General features: G+C 50.3%; 1 protein-coding gene across 1 annotated transcript in view; it reads left to right on the forward strand.

Moving 5' to 3' along the window:
• The window catches only part of RTTN (rotatin), a 2784523-nt gene that overhangs the window by 2159999 nt on the left and 606901 nt on the right, over nucleotides 1-17623 (forward strand). The window contains exon 34 of the mRNA XM_069620779.1: nucleotides 15014-15203. Within this exon, the coding sequence (XP_069476880.1) occupies nucleotides 15014-15203 (190 nt within the window). The remainder of the gene's footprint in view (nucleotides 1-15013; nucleotides 15204-17623) is intronic.

Genomic DNA, 17623 nt, shown 5'->3' on the forward strand with positions numbered 1-17623 from the left:
TGTTTAGGCTGAATTTCCTGACCTAGTGAGTCCCCCAGCAGCTTTGCTGGATTTCTGGAGTTTGTTTTTTTCTCTCCTGCCAAGAGTGAGACTCTTTCCCACTCTTGGACATGATTTATGGTGTTCCTTTGACTGTTAATGTGTTTTATGGGCTATGGGGTCCTTTACTCCATAGGGTCTCATGTGTTTGTTATTATGTGTGTTACACAGCACCCTCCGTGCAGTGACACAGGGGTGTCATAGTGACACCCCACCATAGACTCCATACCCTGGGACTGACTACTGTTTCCCAGGGCATGTAAAGTCACCATTGGCTTTACTAGTCCCAAATTATGAACAGAAACCAGTACAAACCATCATATTGTGGACGTACTGGTCGGGGCAATTTGATTGCCCCGGGGTCTGTTAGTCGAGGGGGCACGTCTCCGTCCCCCCTGATCGAGTTTTGGCTGGTGGCAGTGGATACTACTTTTTATATTCGACCGCGAATATATCCCTATGGGATTTTCCCATTGTTCGAGGCTACCAACTTTAATTATTTAATTCTCATAGCCTCGAACATACCGCCGGTTTATTTATTTAATATTAATTTGCTGGTTGGTATTTTTTGCCAGGACTCGATTCTAAAATGGCATTTGTGTTCTCTTCTGTGACTCCAACCCAAGTCGAGCCCTTTGTTCCACTTTTGGCGGGCTTCTCCACAGAAGCCTCCAAAAGTGGTGCCACTCTGTCTGGGTACCACAGGGTGTGTGGGAGGGGGTTTAGGCACCCTGGACTGAGTTACCTTGGTAACTCAAGTCGCACTCTTGTGTGATTGGCCCAAGTGGTGAGCCGCTAGGCTGAGTGAATGTGGGTGTGCTGCATAAAAGCAGGGCTTTGGGGACTGGAACTTCAGAAGTCGCCACAGGACCTGAGAATCCGACGAGGGAGAAGCTGAGCTGACCTGCTACGACGACACCACCGGTGGAGCCCTGCGGAACCGACTCACCACTTCCCGAAGACAGAGAAGGTCTCCCTGCTGGAGAGTCTTCTTCCCCTGACTGGTGGGCACAACCAGTTTACCTTCTTTTTCTCACATCCCAGGACGTCTTGTGGTCGAATTGCCCGTGCCAAGCACCCCAACAACCGGATAGCCACTTACCACTGGACCGCGAATAAAAGGACCGCTCCTTTTAACTGAGAACTCTGCGGCTGGTTTCTTCCCTGGCAGTGCAACGGACTCCTGCTTTCCTCCCCGACGAGATCCTCTCTTCCCCTGGATGAAGCACCGACTTGCATCCGCTTCCAGGAACAACTGCCCCTGCTGGAGTATTCTCACCACTTTAGAAAGGGAGACCTGGCGGACAGGGTACCTTAAAGATTGCTACAAGGTAATAATAATCCCTTAACCTTCGGGACTGGGCTGGCCGCCTTGACCCTCTAAATGGTCCCTTTCTTTTGGTCCAATTCTTTCTGAACCTTTTCGAGACTTTTATGCACTTTTCAACCGTGCGACCTTGGACACATTTCGTTCTGATCCTCTTAAAGTGGATCTGGCCTTCTGAACTCTAACTTCACGGTTTGACTTTGCCTTCCTCTCTTGTTGTGTTCTTGTGAAAGTGTTGGGACCTGTTTCAATTTATACCCTGCTTTTCTCTCCCTTTTAAAACGAATTATTAGAGTGCCATCTGCGTTAAGCGCTCACCGCTGTCTGAAAATAAGTGGGGCTTTACTTTAGACTTGTCTAATATTCTTTTAAGGGAGTGTATATCTTTTAGTGACCGTGTTTTTGAACTGCTTAATATTAGTGCCTGTGTGTTTTAGTAGATGTGGTTTTAAATAAATAATTATATCTCTTTTACACCAAGCTCTGGTCAGTGTTTGCTTGTTCTACTGTGTTCTTTTGACCTATTGTGACTACTCTGTATACTGCCTAACTCTTCTTGAGGGAAGTCTGACTGCTCAGCCACAGCTACCAAGTGAATCTGTGTGGTACAGACTGCTACCAAGTGGGTTTGCTGCCAAAAGCTGTAGTCTTAAATCTTTTGCAATGGTCCCAGAGGGACCTGCACAGGTTTCTACCTAACAAGCCTCTGTGAAGACTATTTCCATCATTGTTCAGCGCAGAATGGTATTGCATCACATCTGATGCTTGAGCCTTGCAGGTCACAAATCAGGAATTTTGTTACCCCTTTGCTCAACACCATTGAGATCATCCTCCTTCTAGGCCCCCTTTGCCTTCTCATTTTGTACGAGATTCGTCAGCTTCTGGCTAAGTGCACTATAGAACAGGGCCCTTCTCTGAATGAAGCAGGAGCTGGTGTTGCTTTTACTATCCGTTTCAGAAGAAGGATAGGGGCCTGCATTCAATCTTGTATCTGAGTCTCTTAATTTGTGCCTGCGCAAGGACAAAAGTAAGATGTCGATTCTTGCCCAGATCATCCAACCCTTGGATCTGCATAACTGGTTAGTATCACAGAACTTTCAAGATGCTTACTACCAGTGCCGATACATATGAAGCATAGGAAGTACCTGAGATCTGTAGGGGGTTCTTGCCACTACCAATACAAGGTTCTGCCATTCGGTTTTGACACAGAGGGCCTTGTACCTGCTGGCAGTAGTCGCATCTTGCCTCAGGAGGGAAAGCATTCATGTGTTCCTCTACCTAGACAACTGGAGCATCTGAGTTTTCTCTCCACACCAGTCATCGGCACACTTGTTCATACATGCAGCCTGTTGCACAGCTTGAGCTGCACCCTGAACTTCTAGAAGTCTCACGTTTCGCCTTCACAGTCCCTCTGGTTTATTGTTTCAATCTTGGATAATCGCTTGGGCAGGTCTTTCCTCCCGAAGATCGAGTGGTGAAATTCTTCATGATGGTTCATGTCCTGAAATCCCAGGAGAACATCCTGGTCTCAGCCTTCTTGTGCTTGCTGGATCTCATGGCTTCTTGCATTCTTGTAATCCCGGAGGCTCGACTGTGCATGAGATTGCTTCAGTGGCTTCTCCGTTGTCAGTGATCTCATTTTCAGTGAAACATGTCAGACCTTTTGCAAGTCTCAGCGAGAGTTTCTCAAAACTTTACATGTTGGTTTCTGCATGATGAATTGTTAAAAGGGGCGTGGCTTCAGCAACCCTGGCCCCAGTTGATTGTAGTCTGGTACCCGCCATTGGAAGCCTGTGATGCTTTTCTACAAGTCCTGAAAGTGTGCCAACTGTGGGCTCCCTCTGAGTCTTTGGACACAACTTGCTGGCATGAAGGGTAATCGTACTGGCCTTGGATGTCTGACTTCCTTCAGTGCCAGGCAAGAATGTACTGGTCCTGACGGAAAACACTGTGTCCATGCATGACCTTAAAAAAACGAGTTGCAGAAAGGCGAAGAGCCTCATAGAGAAGACACAGTAACTTGGAGCTCTGCTCATGCCCGCTCCTAAATACTGACAAAATCCTGCACTATCCTTTCGCTGAGACCCTGCAGATAGCGAGAGCAGTGGGTACTGCGCATTGTGTGTGGACCAATTCCTCAGTGGTGACAGGGAAGAGGGCATATGGCGGTGCCAGGGTGTACAGCTTTCGGAGCCCCGGAGGCACCATCTTGGTTTTGGCACAAGGCTGCCTTTGCTCTGAGCCACCCAAAGCCTAGATCCACAGCGAGGGTTCAGCGGAAATAAGTGGACGTCGGAACAGAGTGTCAGGGTGTACCTAGCGACCTGCATGGCCCGCACAGGCATACAGACCGACGGAACCCTTGTATGAACCAAGTGCCCCCCTTCTGAGACTGGGAGGGTCCAGCCATGGGCCCCAGATTGAATAGAGGTACGTCAACATCCATGAGACACTGCCGGAGCAGACGGCCGCCTGGCTCCACTTGTTTCACGTGAGCAGACAAATTTTTTGTACTGGTTGTGTGTCCTAACAGCAGCCCTCGCTGACATGTGGTGGCGGAAGATGGAGGAAACAAGCCCAAAGGCGGATTTGCTACATAAAAAGCAGCACTCAACTTGAAACACCACACTGTCAGAAAGGACCTACATTCCAGGTACCCTCCCGCTGAAAACTGAAGTGTTCGGATTTGGTGGCCACAAGGCCGGTCTGCCCTTAGAATTGGGGACCACGCCTGTGGATGTGGGGTCATCTTCAAACTTACGGGATTGCCCTAGTCGGGCAGAAGGGCATCACTAAGATGCACTCCTCCGCACACCTGATTCATCTGGTGGGAGGGGAAGTCAGGAGGTGAAAATTGTGCAGTGACATCACCATCTTGGAAGCCTTGACCGGTGGAAGCCCTGCAAGATCGAAGCTTCGTACTGGATCCTAGATCTGTGTTCTTTGCCTCGATGATGTTTCTTTTTTACGAGGAGAGCGACCCGATAAGTTAAGCATTCGAGCCGATGGGGGGGGGGGGGTGCAGCCTTCCATCCGTTGCCAGATTTTCAGATTTTGTGGTGGGCCAGGCTGGGTTACTGCAACTGGCGGAGAACCTCCACGATGCCACTGGATTGCATACGTCTCCCTATGTAAAATTCCATCAGTTAAACACCAATGTGCACCCGAACGCCCAATGCTGCAAGGCAGTCGCAAAGGTAGTCATGGAATTAGGGTTTGGTGCGCCGACAAAGCTGTTGTCGCAGTATGGCCTTCCTCACATCCTCGAACGTGGGCCGCAGACTGAGCGAGCTTTACTGTTCAGTGCTGCCATAATGGGCCCGGTCATGGCCTTGTGGCACAGAGTTCACAAAGAAGTATAAGCCGACAAGGGGCGACATTCAGTTCTTGGTGGCTCTCCCGAACTCAGAAGGGTTGGTGGTGTAGGCGGCAAGGGTTACGTCCAGTCCCTCGATGTTGAACCTCCCTACCGATACGGAGTTGAAAAAAGTGAATGTTTTTGTGAAGAACGTTTTCACCATGAATGCCTCTTGTGCCTTTGCTAAATTCTCTCATGTTCTCTGGAGCACCATTTCAGAAGCATCTGATCACCTCCCGGTGAGAGAGGTCAAGAATGTTTGCTTATTGCAAGTAAATAGCCTGTCAAGTGTGTCAAGCAGTTTTGGATGCAGTGGACTGTATGGGGTCGCACCCTGGGCAGTTCGACGGTGCTCCGCTGGTGTGCTTATCTGGGGGACTCAGGGTTTTCTGTAAACATTCAGTAGAAGCTGCTGCACATTTACTTCAATGGAGAACATCGTTTTGACCTCCAGAGGATAGGGTTACAGGAGATAGTCCACATTTCCCAGAAGAGCGCAAGCGTCTAAGCGTCTAAGCCAAGCAAGGGCAATGTACGTTCCCAAGGCCAGGTAGAGGTAAAGGAGGGTCGAGACAGTTGACTACTGCTGTAGCATCGGCAGTGCCTCAGAAATCTTTGAGATCTCCCCCATGCTGCTCCGGTTGGAGGGAGAGTCTCCAGGTTCTTGGACAATGGGAGAAAATGACTTCTGATGTCCGGGTCCTTCAGTTGATCAAGTGGGGTTACTGCCTCACGTTTGAAGATACCTCCAGACAGGCCTACACCTCCCTCCAGACAGCTGGAATGGGAGCTCCAGGAAGAACAGTAGGCCCTTATTTTGAAGGGAGCACTCGAGGAAGAGCCAGCCGAGGAAATGGGCTCTGGTTTGTACTCCCGATACTTCCTGGTGCCCAAGAAAGGGGGAGGACTTTGTCTCGTTCTGAACCTCAGGGATTTGCACAAGTTGAAACAAATTCAGAATGGGGACATTGGGGGAAATTCTCCAGGCTCTGCATTTCCAAGACTGGCTGATGTTGCTGGACCTTCCGGACACCTATTTTCTTGTGCCTATTCACAGGAATCACAGGCGGTTCCTAAGGTTCGTCATCAGGGATGCACGTTACCAATTCAATGTGCTCCCTTTTGGGTTGACCTCTGCCTCCAAGGTCTTTACCAAGCTGATGGAAGTAGTAGTGGCCCACCTCAGAAGAGCTGCATCTTCATGTTTCCATACTTGGACGATTGGCTGATCTGAGCATGGTCACCAGATCAAGTTTTGAGGCACCTCAGGTTACCTCTTCACTAGTGCATGTGTTGGGTTTCTCCCAGAATTTACAGAAATCACAGACCTCACTGCGCAAAGGTTCATCAGCGTGGTCTTGGATACCCGGGAGGTGAAGGCTTGTCACCAACGTGGCACACGCGGTCAGTCTCTTCCAGAATACCAAAAGTCTCCTGCAATCGGCTTTCTTACACCTATTGTGCTTCATGACATCCTGTATTTTCCTTGTGCCACATGCAAGACTCCATATGAGATCCATTCAGTGGTATAACGACAGGACAAACATGTTTGCGTTAGAATCTTTCAGGGCACCATGGCCGGAAGAGCAAGTTGTCACAGACGCCATGCTGAAGGGCTGGGGAGCTCATTGCGGCTTTCTCCAGTTCCGCGGCCGTTGGTCCAAGAAGGAAAACGTTTACCACATCAATCTGCTGGAGCTGTGAGCAGTCAGACTAGCACCGATGGCTTTTGCGCCTTCTCTCCAGGGGAAACATGTCCTGGTGTTAACAGTGACCATGCACTCCTCAACAAGCAGGTGATATCACTGCCCCTTTGCAGGGAGGCCATGCAGCTATGGTTCTGAATTCTAGAGAATAACATCTCAGCCTCTGCAGCTCATCTGGTAGTGGTGGAGAATGAGTTGGCTGATGGTCTGAGAAGGCAGAGCTCAGTCTACCACTAATGGGAGCTATGCCCAAAGGTGATAACATAGATCTTCAACCGGTGGGGGACCTCAACAGTGGACTTGTTTGTGACAAAGTACAACACGAAATGCAAGCAGTTCTGTGTGTGGGAATTTCCCCCAATGGGGGCATTAGGGTACACATTTCTGGTGGAGTGGGTCTTGACCACCATTATGCATTCCCGCTGCTACCACTCATCCCTTGTGTTCTCAGGAGGTTGTGGAGATTCAGGGCTCACCTCACCCTGATAGCCCCAAACTGGGCAATCAGGCTTCCTCAGTGGCTGGACCTCTTGTCACAGTCGGGAGGCAATGTTCTTCACCCAAACCCAGACCCTCTGAACCTGCATGCTTGGCTCCTGAGAGGCTTAGGTACAGGGACTGGGACTTTGACGAGGATTGATTTATTTGGCATTTATTATGTGTCTATACACAAGAGTTTTGAGGCGGAACCAGGCAAGGGAACAAGGGAAGACAAGACAAATTCTCCAGCATGGGTCTGGCATGGATTCACATGCTCATGAATATTCCCCGTCGTCATGCTGGGAATCCTCGGTAAAGAAAAATCAGTATCAGTTTCGTTTCTGATCTGGCTTTCGTAGTAGTAACCAATCACTGATCTCTGCGTCATACTGACCACAGCCAATGACTGCCATCTCCCTAAGCCCCGCCTCTGGCAGCCATCTTCAGATTTTTACCGCACGTTGAAGTGTTGGGATCCTCGTGCTATTGCTCTCGAGCTTTAGTTCTTTTTTTGCGTTTTTTTCTTAGGAACATTTTCTCTTTTTCGGTCAAAAGAGCCTCAAGCTCCACCGTTTCTTTATCTGATGAACGGGGACCCATGTCGGATTCTTCTACGCCCCTCAAGGGTGAAGATTTCGTCGAGCCACGCTTTTGGAGGACTCCAGAAGTTTCTCAGGCCCATCTCGATCATGGCCCAGGAGAAGGGAAGCTCGACGCCCGGAAAGCTGCTCAGATTCTTCCCTAGATGCCAGCTTTAGAATGTCTTTAAAGAGGACGAACACTCCCTTTGCCTCTACTACCTGCATGAGGACAAGACGCACGTGGAGAAGGACTGTGCGTTTTGACGCAATATGTCGGAGCGGACCATGAAGGACCGCCATCTGCGTCTCGCCAACTGGCTGGAGGGGAAGAGCCCGTCAGGCGAGAAGAAGAAGAAGTCCGAGCGGTCTTCTAAGACCTTTGAGGGCGCCCCGGTGACGGGGGTCCAACGGAAGGCCAAGCACTGCGAGTCCGCTGGCACCGGGAGCGCCGAGCAGTCGGGCTCTACGGGCGCCAGGCAGGGCGCATCCTCCCCGGCGCCATCCACCACGAGCCAACGCTCTGGCTCGGGTAAGAGGAAGGCCGAGCACCCGGCGAAGCTCCTGGAGAGACCCCGGTCGAGCTCGAAGGCCCCATCGGAGGTGGAGCGAGGCGGTGACCCTCCCCCCAAGGAGAAGGCGGTGAGCGCACCTAAGGTGGTGAAAGCCTTAATCCACGCGGCCAAGGCCTCTATCGAGACAGTCGCGGCGGCCCTGGCTCAGCCTGTGGAGGCTACACCAGTGGTGGCGACCTCGGGGCCCAGAGTCTCCCTGCCACCACAGAGGGAGTCCTCTTTCATGCCCATCGACAGGACCCCCGTGAAACCTCCGACGGAGAAGAAAAAGGGGGGGCAGGAGGTCATCGTGGATTCGGCCTCAACCTCTGGGGAGGAGCTGATTGAAGTCTTAAGCCACGGCGTTGTTGTGGAAGAAGACCAGCCCGTCGGGAGGGACCCAGACGTAGGAGACAACGAGAACGTCGAGGGTGCCGACGGGGCTCCTGACTGCTCGTCGGACTCCCCTCAACCAGTGCCGCAAGACAACTCGGCGGCCATTTTGTTGGCTATACAGTCCTTATTGGATCGTTTCATGCCATGATCGCCAGGGCATCTGAGCTTTTCCAGCTCTGCCCGGAAGAGCAGAAGGAAGGTTTCCTTTATCAACGGCGCGAGACCAAGAGGAAGACGGTCCTCGCTGTACCTCTACTGAACGATATCTGGGATGAGGGTCTTGCCCTCTTCAAGAACCCATCCACGACGCCTGCGAGGAGGGATCGGTACGAGAAGAAGTACCGGTTCCCGGACTCGGCCCCCTTGTGCCTTCGGGCACAGCCGACCCCGGACTCGGTCGTCTCAGCGGCGGCCAGGAAGAAAGGGGGGGGGGGGGCCCTCGGCCTCTACGTCAACCTCCCCGTCGGACGGCGAGGGAAAGAAATTGGACACGATGGGACGCAGAGTCATCTCATCGGCAGCGACGACGATTAAGGCTGCCAACGCCTTGGCTATCAAAGCCCGCTATGACAGGGAGTTGTGGTACAAAATCGCTCCCCTGCTGGACTTCTTACCAGACGACAAGAGGGCGGAGGCTCTAGAGATCTTGCAAGAAGGAGAAGTGGCGTCGGACCACGCCATTACGATAGCGACGGACATCGCTGACACTGGATTTCGCCAGTTGGGCAACGGCGTGTGCCTTAGACGGCGTGGACGGCTCAAGGCAACTGACTTCCGTCAGGACGTGCAGACCAGAGCCTTGGACATGCCGTTCGACGGGAGCAACCTGTTTGGGAAAACAGTGGACGATTCCCTACAAGCCATCAAGACGGACACGGAGACGGCCCGGCCTCTTGGTGTTCTCCAGCAACGACGGCCGCACTTTAGAAGCGGCGGAGGCAAGCAGGGTGCCTCCAAAGGTTCCGGTGGCGGATTTTCCACCTATCGTCAAGCGGCCCGTTCGTCGTCACAGGAAGCCTACAGGGGACGAGGCAAGTCGGGCGGACCCCGCCGTCGTCGCCAAGGAGGACAAGGCGGCAAAGCCTCGTCGAAGCAGGACTGAACCGGCCGTGGGGTCGGGCCCCCACTGAAGCACCCCGGTGGGAGGCCGGCTGGCGATCTTCGTCAGCGTGTGGGAGTCCATCTCCACCGACCGTTGGGTGCTGGACGCCCTGGACCAGGGTCAAGCGCTCGAGTTTCTAAAGAAGTGCCCGCGCGTCCCCCCCGTGGCCAGGAAGGAACATCACGTCCCTCAACTTCTCTTGGAGGTAAAGGCGATGCTCAAGAAAGGCGCCATCGAGCTCGTCCCAAAGAGGCTTCGGGGCTCCGGAGTTTACTCAAGATACTTCCTCGTGAAGAAGAAGACGGGAGGATGGACCTACGACAACTGAAGAAATTCATCAAGGCACAGAAGTTCCGGATGGTCACCCTCCAGCACGTCCTGGGTCAACTGGAGGAGGGCGATTTCCTGTCGTCGTTGCCTACTTCCATATCCCCATCCTAAAGGGACACCGAAAGTTTCTCAGATTCGTGGTCCAAGGGCGTCACTACCAATTCAGAGCCCTTCCCTTCGGATTGAGGTTGGCACCCAGGGTGTTCACCAAGTGCCTCGCACCGGTGGCTGCGCCTGGAGGGGATCCACATCTACCTCTACCTGGACGACTGGCTCATCCGAGCAAAGACAAAGGAGCTCGCCGCGGAGCACACGGCGAGGACCGTCCAACTACTCACGGACCTGGGATTCTCCATAAACTACGCCAAGTCCCACCTGGGCCCGCGCAAGACGCACTGTTTCTGGGAACGAAGCTCGACACAGTGGCGCTTCTGGCCTCTCCGTCGGAGGAAAGGACGAGGGCCATCTTGGGCAAGGTGCAGCGGATGCTGGTTGCGGACGCGGCCAGGGTCAGGTCCATCAAGTCCCTCCTCAGAATGATGTCTTCTTGCATTTATCTCATCCGCCTGTGCAGGCTTCGGATGCGCCCGTTACAGGAGTTCCTGGACGCTCGCTGGATCCAGACGGGCAGCTTCAAGGACAGGATCACACTCGACGAGAGCTTCCGACGAGCGATCCGGTGGTGGGGCACCTGCGCGCATCTGAAGGCGGGCATGGACTTCCAGACCCCGGGCCACCAGAAGACCGTGACCACGGATGCCTCCCTGGAAGGGTGGGGAGCGCACACCGAAAATCTGCACACGAGGGGCCTTTGGCTGCCGACGGAGATGTCTCTCCATATCATCGTCCTGGAACTCCGTGCAGTGTTTTGGGCCCTCAGGTCCTTTCTTCCGTCCCTTAAGGGCAAGGTGGTGAGGATCTTCACCGACAACACCACCACCATGTTCTACATCAGGAAGCAGGGCGGTACCAGATCCCCAGCCCTGTCCAAGTAGGCGGAGTATCTGTGGCATTGGGCAGTCGCCCAAGGGATGTTTCTGGTGCCGTTTCATCTGGCAGGAATAAAAAACACCATCGCCGACTCACTCAGCAGAGAGCTGCGCTCGTGCCACGAGTGGGAACTACGACAGGATCTAGTGGACCGCCTCTTACGACGGTGGGGCACACCCCAGATCGATCTGTTTGCGACGCCGACGAACTCCAAGTACCGGAGGTTCGCCAGCAGGTTTCCCCAGCCGAGGAGCGTGGGCGATGCATTCTCATTCCCCTGGGAGGGCCTGTTCCTATATGTGCCCCCCCCCCTTGCCGCTGCTGATCAACCAGCTCAAGAGGTCACGGTGCAGGATGATCCTCGTCGCACCTGCGTGGCCGAGGCAGATATGGTTCCCGGACCTTCTGGACTTGTCAGCGTCCCCGTCAATCAAGCTGCCGGTGGACGCGGATCTTCTCTCCAGGGAAGGAGGCGCCTTTCTCCATCACGACCCGAAGTCGCTGAACTTGCAGGCCTGGCTCCTGCAGCGTTAGAGTTTGGAGGCTACGACATACCGGCCGACTGCAGAGAGGTTCTTGCAAAGGCCAGGGCGTCCTCAACTCTTAAATGCTACGGAAACAAATGGAAGAGGTTCTCTGTCTGGTGCCACGCACAGAAGATTAACCCTCTACGGATTACGGCTCCTCAAGTGCTGCCGTACCTGCTGACGCTTGTCAAGGCTGGACTGGCGCACGCTTCCATCAAGATTCATCTTGCTGCGATCTCCCGATACACCAGAACCACGGGACGGACATCTTTGTGGTCTCATCGTCTGGTGAAAGAATTCATGAAGGGACTGTTCAGATCGTTCCCGCCGGTGAAGGCCCCGGCCCCGGCGTGGGAGCTCAACGTGGTGCTGACCAAGCTCATGGGACCTCCGTTCGAGCCTCTGCACTCAGCTCCGTTGAAGTTCTTGTCGCGGAAAACAGCGTTTCTTGTGGCCATCATCTCCGCACGACGGGTGGGAGAGATCCAGGCCCTTTCCTGCAAGCACCCGTACTTGACTTTTCACGACACGAGGTTAGTGCTCAGGACGCACCCCTCCTTCATGCCCAAGGTGCCGTCGGACTTCCACCTCAACAAACTCTTGGTGTTGCCTGTTTTCTTCCCGTCGCCTTCGTCGCCGGCTGAAAGGACTTTGCACTCGCTGGATGTGGCTAGAGCGCTGAAGTTCTACGTGGACCGCACAAAGAGTTTTCGGAAGACATCACAACTTTTTGTGAACTTTGGACCTGTCAATCAGGGGAAGGATCTCTCGAAGGCTTCCATTTCCAGATGGCTCTCCGGCTGTATCATGTACTGTCATCGGTTGGCAAACCGACCGCTGCCTGGCCGTCCAAGAGCCCATTCCACCAGAGCGATTGCAGCTACCACAGTGTTCCTATCTGGTGTGCCCTTGCTGGACATCTGCAGGGCTGCTACGTGGAGGTCGACGCACACCTTCACGAAATTCTACTACGTCGATCGGGATTCCAGGGAGGAGTCCAGGGTCGGCCAAACAGTACTGCGCAACCTGTTCGCCTTAGGTGGGCCTGGTGAGGAGGTAAGAATTGCTTAATGTTGAGCTTTGGATGTAATGCTTAATGTTGAGCCTTTTCCACCTCCCGTGGTTGTGCATGTGTGTACTGCTGTGTATTCTTTTATTCATGAGCATGTGAATCCATGCCAGACCCCATGCTGGAGAAGGAACAAGTTACCTACCTCTAACTGTTGTTCTCCAGCATGGGTCTGGCATGGAGTCACATGCGAACCCTCCCGCCTACCCCTCTGCGGCTCTTCACTTGGTCATACTGCCACTTCACGTGCTACCAAATCTGAAAATGGCTGCCAGAGGCGGGCCTTAGGGAGATGGCAGTCATTGGCTGTGGTCAGTATGACGCAGAGATCAGTGATTGGTTACTACTACGAAAGACAGATCAGAAACAAAACTGATACTGATTTTTCTTTACCGAGGATTCCCAGCCTGACGACGGGGAATATTCATGAGCATGTGAATCCATGCCAGACCCATGCTCGAGAACAACAGTTACAGGTAAGTAACTTGTTCCTTATCTTACTAGGCCTGGTGTCATTTAGATCGTTCAAGTGTGCAACAGGAAGTGCAGGGGAGAGGGTACAGGGGGAAGTGCAACCAGAACAGCAGTGCTCTGAGTTAAGTGCAAGGAAAGCTGGGGCTACAGGGAGCAGTCCAGCCAGGTTAGTGCAAGGTAATCCAGGTGGCAGTGCAAGGTGGGCTGGGCGCCAAATGCAGGAAGACTGGTCAGGAGTAAGGGGGCTGGTGCCCTGTAAGAATCGGAGGACACCAAGCAGCCGATGTCATGTCCATTGTCATGAAGTGGCATGGCCGTATACAAGAGAGTCAACAACGAGATTGAGCGGCACTACGCCCCCTGTCAAAACATTTTCAGAGCAGCTGATGCTGAATAACTATCAAGATGAGGAATCTGTAGAAGAATCCGTAGAAACAACATTACTGATAAGTAATTTTTCCGTTGGAGGGGTGGGGTCCTCCCTCAGAAGCCTGCACCTTCTTACTTGGCTGATGAGCGGCTGAGATATATGAAGTGTTGTTTGTTCGACGACAACCTGTTTGCACTTCTCTCAGCTTGAAGGCCCGTCACTAAGTCTCCTTTTTGCTTATCTCATCCCCTGTATTTTGGAAATGTTGCTCTCATTGGATTTGCATGGTGAAGGAGCACTTTGGTTTTTAAGAGGACTCCTGCCCAAGGCTCCTACTACACTTGTATGCAATTTCTGCATGGATTATGTAATCTGTTTCCACCATGCCAATTTGTGCTTCTGGCCTGGGATTTTTATTTAGTGTTGCCAATCCTTATGGGTGCTCCTTTTGAGCTCTTGCGTTAATGTTCTCTTAATTACTTACCCTGAAGGTGATTTTCCTGGTTGCTGTCACTTCCATTAGACAGGTGAGTGTACTCCAGGCATTATTTGTTTAAACCTTCCTATTTGGTTTTCTCCAAATAGGTAACATTGAGGATGAGACCTTCCTTCCTCCCGTAGGTGTTCTCAGACTTGCATCTCTCTCAAAAGTGCCATCTTCCATTGTGTTTGCCTCTGCCCTATCCTTCAAAGGCATAGGAGCGATTCCATCACTGGAACTGGTGCTTGTTCTTAGCCTTCTATGTATTTCGGACGTGCAGTGTCTGGAAAGATGAGCAGATTTTCGTGGGTTTTGCAGTCCCCGTACTGGCAGAGCCGTAACTAAACAGAACCTGTCAGGTTGGATCATTCTCTGCATCTCGGAATGCTACCATCTGGGTGTGAAGGATTTACCGGACCTTGAAGGTCTCAGGGATCATTCTACCACAGGTTTGACTGCCACTTTCACTCTGCAGAGGAAGGTGTCCCTGTCTTAGACATTTGCCAAGTGGCTGTGTAGGCTTTTTTTCACAAGTTTGCCCAACATTACTGCTTTTACAGCAGGATGCAAGTTTTGGCAGAGTGGTCCTTCAGAGCTTTCTGTTTTAGGTGGTGTCCTTTTGCTCTCCTCCCGTCTCCAGATCCACGTACTGCTATGGGAGTATATCTTGGATGAGGAATCCATGGGAGGAAATAATAATTTAGAAGAACAATTTACTTACCTCTTGGTAATGTTTTTTGGATTGATGTTCCTCCTACAGATTCCTCATTGCCCCCTAAACTGACCCTCTTGGCAGATAGCATGTACACTCTCTTGAGTTCTGCAGCCTCTTGGCAACAGATTGCATACAGGAAAAGGTTGACCTGAGGTCATGGGACATGATACCTCAATATATACTGGCCATGACATCATTTCTAGTGCTGGTAATTTTGAGGCATCGTCTGGAACCGAATAGGCGCTGCGTTGGGTTCCCTGGTGGTGTAAATGTTTCATAAAATGAGCATCTCTGGAGATGGAATATCATAGATGATGAGTCTGTGGGAGGAACATCCATCAGAAAGAACATTACCAAAAGGCAAGTGTTTTCTTATTCTATCTTTACCTATCCTTCATTTTACGCACAAATATGCCAGTAGAAGTTACAATTCCTTTTTACTTTTTTTAAATGTAACTATCATTGTGTAAAAGAATGGCTGAAGAGATGCCAATTAAGATGTTACTTGTCGCTCCAGGGACCATGTGTGCACGATGATGAGTCTGGTCTATCACTTGTTGGAAAACCTGCTCTTCAGGCTTTGCTACACCACTGTCACTTCTACGAACATTTGAATCATATGGTGAAACATTGCTACCTTGGCCGTCATACCTTTGATTTCAGCTGTTCCAACTATGTGAATTTTACTGCACAAACGAATACATATGGTAAGTTGTTAATTTTTATTATATTTTTGAGTGTTTTGATATGTGTTTCAGGTGTTTTTGCAATGTTGAAAAAAATGTAATGTTTGTGTAAAAAAAAAAAAACTTTTTTTTCCCCAAACTGAATGATAAAACAAATCTGTGATCGGAAGTGGCACATTCTGGTGTTGTAAGTCTAAAGTAAGTCTAAAGCAGAGAGAGAAAAGGTAAACTTCTAAAATTAATAAGCTTCACAGATAAAGTATATTGAGCTCAAGGAGTGCTAGTTTAAAACAGAGAAGCGTGTGCCACCACATTTGCAGTGAAATTGTCTGTGTTGATAGAAATTAGAGAACTGAGTCAGGTAATTAGGCATACAATCAGTTTGTGCCCGCAATCAATGAAGTCATGCATTGTCTGACTCAACAATGAACATCATTAAGATTTAATTTCCCTTGAAGAATCGATTAATGTTCTTTGGTAGTCCCAATGCAGTTGAAGTGGGGGCCACAAGACTTCATTTAATCTCTAAGCCCTGTCAAGATGACAATAAGTGGTTGGGAATAGTTACAAGGCCGCTGTACAAAGAAGTTACCCCTTGAGCAGAGAAACTTTAACAAGATTGCCAATAATTGGTTAGTAAATATGTTAAATCTGAACCGGTATCTATTGGTATAACAGTCTTGGAAACATTGGTTAAAGATAACAAGTAGAGAAAGACTAATGAAAGAAGATTGTGTAATCCTTAGAAGCACTCACAGCTGCTGATTCATCAAAAATAGTATTGAATAAAGAAAAGGCACAGAGCAGGCTTCCAATATATCCAAGTATTGCAGACCATAAACACATTGTTTCAAATAATGTTCAGATGAAAAACTGCAACCTGAAAGGCATGTCTCTGTAGGTCAGCATGCCTCGATACAAAATGGGAATGCCTCAACAACTAAGATATTTCCCAAACCTTACAGACCTCCCTTTGGGGCCCATAGCTCCAATAAATGTGAACATAGTAACTCAAAAATTCATAATAATTATAGCATGGGAGGATGAGTAGAATCAGTGAGTTGCAATCCCAATGTTGGTTCCCAACTGGTGAGTTTGATTCAATTCAAATAGGAGAGCAGCAACACTAAAAGAATATTCGAGCTAATGAGGATGCCAGTTTGTCAAAAGAATTAAATACTGGTCCAAAGGCAACACTGAGAAACTCTCATCCGCTACTAACTTAATAGATTTGTAATCCTCTGCTTTTTATGAAGTTGCAATGACGGGAAAATGACCTTACAGTTTCCACCCACTGCACAACACTGCAGAATGCTGGGCTAAATTGTTATGATTTTATCCCGTAAGGTTTCACCACTCCAACCAGCTTAAAGTCGCCACCTTCAAACGGGACAAAGCAGGAGGTGCCTGCTTCACGTACCTTGCTCCTAAGCACTTGAATGCCCTCCACACAACCCTTCAAAATGAAACAGCCTACATAGCTTTCCGTAAATCGCTCAAAACGGCACTTTTCAACTAGCCCACCCAGCACTCTCGGCCCAATCACCCTGCACCCTTTAGGAGGTCCCATGCCTTCGCGTGATTGCTGACTGTTACTCCACTCGTATTGCCTGTATCTCGGCACCCTGCTGCCGTGTCCTGTCTTTGTATTGATCACCTGTCTGGCAACAGCTTCAATGTAACCAAGAACCTCAGACAGGTGCTCTTGTCTTGGTCCGTGTAACACAGTAAGCACTCTTGTAACAGTGCCACGATGCCCCAGGACCGCTTGGTGCGCTTTATAAATACAAATAAATACATTGGAATGTGGCAGTTCTTGAGATTCAAAGGGGGGACTCTGTGAAATATTTAGATTGATCCATTTATTACTGTGGGTAGAGCTTTCAATTGTAACTTGTCTGCCCTTGGTCAGACAGTTGAGAAATTGATCCAGGAAAAGGAAATATGGGAAGTCCATTTTATAGAAAGGTATCCTATTAGAAAAAATAATTCACGATCATCCAAGTTAACAGCAATATTGTTTTCTCCCCTCATGCCTCTGACGGACTCACGAGACCCATTGTGTCAAAACACCTGAACTATGGAGAGTGAAATGTAATCCTGTAGACGGTAAGCAAAAGTGACAATCTAGAAATTAATGACTATAGGGTCACTATATATTCCATTGAGAAAGCTGCACGCTGCTAATATTTATTACAACATGATATACACATATGACCCATCCCCTTTCCTCCTTCATTGTAGGTGTCCTCCAACATGGGGACAGTACCGGAACCTTTGCCAATGAAAAATTGAGCTTCCCCTTTACATTTAGTAAACTTGGGAACGCCCCCCAAGGCCCTGCCCTCTGGTGCTTCACCTGAGTCCCTTTTTCTACACGGACGGTGTCGGGCTTGGCAGCTAGGCGCATAGACTTTTTAACTTTCCGCTTGGTCCCCATT

Source organism: Ambystoma mexicanum, chromosome 5q (genome assembly GCF_040938575.1).
Source record: "Ambystoma mexicanum isolate Mex_15411 chromosome 5q, UKY_AmexF1_1, whole genome shotgun sequence".
Lineage (NCBI taxonomy): Eukaryota > Metazoa > Chordata > Amphibia > Caudata > Ambystomatidae > Ambystoma > Ambystoma mexicanum.